Source organism: Branchiostoma lanceolatum, chromosome 5 (assembly GCF_035083965.1).
Source record: "Branchiostoma lanceolatum isolate klBraLanc5 chromosome 5, klBraLanc5.hap2, whole genome shotgun sequence".
Taxonomy (NCBI): domain Eukaryota; kingdom Metazoa; phylum Chordata; class Leptocardii; order Amphioxiformes; family Branchiostomatidae; genus Branchiostoma; species Branchiostoma lanceolatum.
The window spans coordinates 3621124-3627123 of NC_089726.1; the positions used below are offsets into that span (position 1 = coordinate 3621124).

Here is a 6000-nt window from a genome sequence, read left to right on the forward strand (position 1 = left end):
GTTAGATATTGGTATATGTCAGTTGTTAAAAGTCACAGGCTACTAACAAATCAATTCTTTTTGTTTCAGACTGATGAAGACTTTGTCACCAAGATCCACGACGGTTACCTACAGAGTTTAAAAGGCCGAAGAGACAGTAACCTGTGATGGTCTAACAGTTGTTACTAAGACTATATGTTCTAGGCATGTTGTCCATGTGTGCTTGTAAAGAAAAACAAGCAAACAGAATACTAAAAGTAGCCCCATATACCCAGCTTATTGTATGCACATGTACATGTAATGCTATGGTCACAATTGCAACGGTGCCCGTAGGTGGTGTAGTCCCGACCGAACCCCGAAGGCAAAATTTGTCCCGGTGGACTTCAGGACACTGGAAGGGTGGGCACAAAATGTACCTCTTGGTGTTCTCACGATTAGCTCATGGCACCTATTTGTTACCGGGCCCCGCATTAATTTTAAATCTGTGTAAAGAACTTCCAGGGCCCCAGCCGTGCCCAAAAATAGCCCAGTAGCCGCAGGGTGCCCCACAGGGCCACATAGGGGTAACGCCCTAAAAGTGCAAAAGTACAGCCTGTGAACTCATCTTTCCAGATGTGACCGTAGCATAATTAGGAGCACAGTGATGCTATACACCTGTAGATGCCATCTATCACAGACTTGTGACATTGTTTTCCAAAAGTCGGATAAAACAGAAAACAGTCAGTGTGCACTTCTGTGAACAACTGGTAGCTAAAAACCCTGTTTTTCTTAAGTCTGATGCCTTAGTTATTGTACAACATATGCATTCCTGTTCAAATATGCTCCTGTAGAAGCAATCAAAGCATAGATTCCGACTGTTTAGACATTGAAAATATCTAAATGAAGGGATGTAATAGACATGCATGATGTACATGTACATATTATCTGGCTACAGATGTTCTATTTCACTCATTTAGATTCATACCCAACAGCTTCTTATAACCCAGGAACAATGTTAAAGATCTTAGAACTTTCTTTCCACATGGGACATACTCACCCAAAGAAATGCATATAAAGACAACACAGCACTGTAAAGACATAGAAAAAACACGGCTGAAAAGCCAAATGCTCAGAATCACCAACATTACATATGTGTACATATACTGTATAAGACATTTTTGTTTTCCCTGTAGCGAAAAGACCAAGCATCCTCCTCCAGCAGGCCCGACTCGCTCAGTTCGCTACCTCCCACGTCGGCTCTGCTATTCTGGCCCTTGATTTCTGCCCCTAGTGACGTTACTGACCGTTGCTCATGAAGAAGTAATGATTTGGCACAAACAGCCGTTATTTTGTTCTTAACTCAAAGTAGCGATGTAAGAGTTTCCAGCGACCTCTGCGGATTGCCACAAGACGAGCTAGTGCTCTGATTGGCTGAAAGCTGTTTTGATGGTGATGTCATCAGGAGCCGAAATCAAATGCCAGAATAGCAGAGTCGATGCGGGAGGTAACGTTCCGAGCGTGTCGGGCCTGCCGGAAGAGGGTGTAATCAAGATGCTATCACAGCTGATGTACACAAAAGTCTAACTAGCATAGCCTCCAAATTAGCATTAATTGTTTATTTCGGGAAACACAAAACAAATAATGGAATGGTGTAGTCCAAAACAGTGTAGTTGAAAGTATATGAGGACATATCAGGATATCACCATCGGAGTTTACAGAACAGTAAGCAGCATAGATTCTTCTGTGCAAATGCTTATCTGAACATTTCCATTCTGAACTGTACAATAAACAGTGTAATTGAAGGTAAGGACATATCAGGATATCACCATGATATCGGAGTTTACAGAACAGTAAGCAACATCTAGATTCTTGTGTGCAAATGCTTATCTGAACATTCCCATTCTGAACTGTACAGTAAGGATTACACAGCATGTCTAGCAGAACTTGAGGACAACACAGATGGGAACACACTTCTGCTTTCATCGCAGACATATAAGTTCATTCTGTCTTGTTTCTTGACAAAAATATTCCCAAAATGTGAATGTTGCTCCCTTTACGAAGACTCTTGTTAACAACTGAAATCAACATAACGGTTACAGAAACTCCCCTGAAAAGAAATGCTGTCAATACTGCTTTACTTCTTAGTTCTAAGTTGACACAGAAATATGTATTCTGTTGTGATCATGACCAACATGATGTGAAAGACGAAACGTTTCTCAAAAAGAAAAGTGATGATTATTTTAGCTTTGAGTTGCTGATTTTCAAATCCATTTTGACTAGTGACTACTTGTGTTTCTTAGCGAAGTTGTTATTTTAGACAAAAATCACCTATGAAGCATTTGGATAATTCAGCAAGTTGTTCTGTTCAACAATTTTTGTTGTTGTATATGTATTTTTATAATAAAATATTAAGAGGAAAAGTTGTTGATGTGAGATATATACATAGCCTGAAGCACATATCAGTTGTTGACTGTTTTTATTTATGAGCATGTCCCTGTGGCGCAAGCGGTAACGCAACCCTGCTGCTTCGCCATCTGGATCAAATTCCGTGGATCCTAAGGGCCCGGGTTCGACCCTAAGGGTCGACTCTCGAGCTCGGACATGTTGTAAGGGATAGCACTCGTCATTTCGGATGGTGACGTAAAGCTGGCGGCCCCGTGTATGAGGTAGTAAGATATAAAACCTCCTTGGAGGGAGCTTAGGGCGTAAACCTCAAGCGTCAAACCTCTGCACGTAAAAGAACCCAACACACTTATCGAGAAGAGTAGGGGTGACCCGTTGTGCTTGGCCAAAAACGCAAGCGGTGGCAAAGCCGCATTGCACTACCATTAGCTACTTGAAAAAGCATCACGCTTCACCGCAATTGAGGATGACTGCTATAAATCTATCTTATACAATATGGTGTAGTAATATGGGATGAGGTCGCATCAGGTTTAGCTGCCTGATGCGATTCCAAAGAGTTTCGCCAGAGGGTGCACTTCCAACTGCAAAGTACTGCCAGCTAAATAAACATGAACCAAATGTTCCACCTGTAAAACGGTCGTTTTGTTCATCACTTAGAAGAGCTAAACACAACCAGGGACACTCATTTCAAACCAGTTTCTTGAGTAGCTATTTTTGGCATAACTTTAAATGGTTTATTGGTCCGAAATTACCCATGCAATGGCAGCCAAAGCTGAATTGCTGCAGGGTTTACCATCACATAATACACAATAATACACATGATACATATTTGCACACTTGCACTTTATGAAACTGTCGCAAGGGTCTGGCGGCTGTCATTCGGCGCCAGCAGGTGAATGTGGGGGAGGGAGGGAGGTAGAGAGAGGAGGTAGAGAGGGGGAGAGGGGGAGGAAGAGAGAGGAAAGGAGGGAGGAAGGGAGGGAGAGAGAAAGAGGGTGAGGAAGAGAGAGGAAGGGAGGGAGGAAGGGAGGGAGAGAGAGAGACCCTGTATACCTACCGACCCTATCTATTTTTAGGATCGGAACTGGAAACACAACATCTTTGCCAGGCCTGACTCATGTTATGTCCTCAGGGTGCTGTATCGTCACGGTTGGTACAGTCAAACTTGCATCCAACAACCAGTCAAGGGACCAAGGAAATGTGGTTGTTGACTGGAGTTGGCTGTTGGATAAAACTCGGGTCGGTTTGCTGATTTTGTGGGCATAAATGAGGCTGCATAAATACTTTGCACGTACAGGGCTTATCTGCCTGTTATGCATATAAAATTACAAGACAAGTGAAGAAATACAGTATATTGTATATACAAGAAAAAACAAACTAAACTTGTTGTCTATAAGACTACAATGCACTGTCGATTACATTGCCAATAAACGTTAACATAACAAAAGATTTTTTGGGTACATGTACAAACCTTTGTTGTACTTACAATGAATGTTTACATTGAGATTCGTGTCTCCATTGTTCTACATTTGTTGCTACATTTGAATTCACTTTGTTCTACATTTGTTGCTACATAAACACAAGCTTGCCGTCGACTGTAGAATCTTTTATTGTAAAGCTCGCTGGACTGATTGCCGCTGTCAATCATTTTGTTGTTGAATGGAGTGTAAAATCTACACATTATGACCCCTGAGGCCCATGAGGAAGTGGTTGCTGGTTGAAGCCTGCAGTTGGTTGCTTGAAAGAGTTCACTTACTATGTAAGATCGGACGGGACTGTTTGAATGTGGTTGTTGACAAGAGTTGGTTGTAGGATAGAGTTGGTTGGATGGACAAGTTTGACTGTAGTTCTGAATAATGACTATAATTTTAGCGAAGATAACCCATCACACTTAAGAGAAAATGTCTGTAAGGATCAAGCAGTGGTGGCAGAGGTAAAAAAAAGAGTTGGCTCATATCCTAGTCTTACATTGTTAAACTTTATTTTGTTGGATCACTTCGGCCGACAATGACAGAGAGGGAGGGAGAGAGAGAGAGAGAGGGGAAGAGAACCCATATCATTCTTTTCAGAACCGTAATTGGAAACAACATTTTTGCCAGGCCTCGCACATGTCATGTCTTCAGGCTGCTTTATCGTCATGGTTGATGGTTCTGAATAATGATGATTATCAATCACGCTTTAGAGCAAATGTCTGTAAGGATAAAACAGTGGTGGCAGAGGTTTAAGAAAAGTCGAGTTGGCTCATATTTCAGTCTTACATTGTTAAACTTTATTTGTTAGATCACTTCGGCCGACAATGACAGAGAGAGGGGGGAGAGATCGAAAGAGGGAGGGAGGGAGGGAGGGGGTAGAGAGAGAGGGAAGAAGAGAGAGAGAGAGGGGGAGAGAAAGAGGGAGGGAGGGGGTAGAGAGAGAGGGAGGGAGAGAGAGAGAGGGGGAGAGAAAGAGGGAGGGAGGGGGTAGAGAGAGAGAGGGGGAGAGAAAGAGGGAGGGAGGGGGTAGAGAGAGAGAGGGAGATAGAGAGGAGGGAGAGAGAGAGAGGGAGGAGGGAGGGAGGGAGGGAGGGAGGGAGAGAGAGAGGGGGGCCTTGTACATCTACCGACCCTATTTTTAGGATCGTATCTGGAAACCCAATTTTTTGCCAGGCCTGACTCATGCTATGTCCTCAGGCTGCTGTATCTTCATGGTTGATAGTTCTGAATAATGGTTATAATGTGGGCGGAGTTCATCCATCACACTTAAAGAGAGCAAATGTCAGTAAGGATAAAACAGTGGTGGCAGAGGTTTAAAAAAAAGTCGAATTGGCTCATATTTCAGTCTTACATTGTTAAACTTTATTTTGTTGGATCACTTCGGCCTACAATGACAGAGAGAAGGGGAGAGAGAAAGAGGGGGAGGGAGAGAGAAAGAGGGTGTAAGAGAGAGGGGGAGAGAAAGAGTGAGAGAGAGAGTGGGAGAGAGAGAAAGACAGAGAGAGAGAACCCCCAGCATTTTTGCCAGGCCTGACTCATGTTATGTCCTCAGGCTGCTGTATCGACACGGTTGATAGTTCTGAATAATTATAATAATTTTGGTGAAGAAAGATCACCCATCACACTTAAGGCAGGTGAGCGAAGATAAAAGATAATGCATTCAGACGTATGTCTGGTTTAGTTGTCTAACAAGGGGGTCTTACAAAGCTGGCAGGTGTGTCCAAACACCGCGGATTGTTGACTTCCACGGCCGTGAAATGACAACTCTTGGTGGTTAACTACCAGGAAGGAAACTGTGAATTGTGGAATGTAGATGCTAAACAGCTATCCTTGGTACTATACAGCTATCCTTTGCACATTTGGTGTCTTCATGCACCTGTGCCCTCAGCCTACTTGTTGATCTGCGTAACCTTTTCCCATTGCCTGTTGACGACGCCCACTTTTCTGCCGACCTGTCATTCATAAATAATATCACAAAGCCAACCTAGCCTCCAGCAATAAGAAAAAAATGTAATGATAAAACTGTAACTTGCAAAAGAAAACACCCGGAAGGAGTCTGCAACGGAGTCTATCGCAATTGTTCAACTGTATCTGTGTAACTTCGGCCGAATTCGACACTTTTGGTGTCTTCATGCACCCATGCCCTACTTCTTGAACTGCGTAACCT

At 43.1% G+C, this 6000-nt stretch overlaps 1 protein-coding gene across 1 annotated transcript in view; it reads left to right on the forward strand.

Annotated features, from left to right (window-relative positions):
* LOC136434466 (mRNA-decapping enzyme 1A-like) overlaps nt 1-2378 on the forward strand; it is a 36525-nt gene extending 34147 nt beyond the window's left edge. The window contains exon 12 of the mRNA XM_066427276.1: nt 70-2378. Within this exon, the coding sequence (XP_066283373.1) occupies nt 70-147 (78 nt within the window). The 3' untranslated portion in view covers nt 148-2378. The remainder of the gene's footprint in view (nt 1-69) is intronic.
* The last annotated feature ends 3622 nt before the right edge of the window (nt 2379-6000 follow it).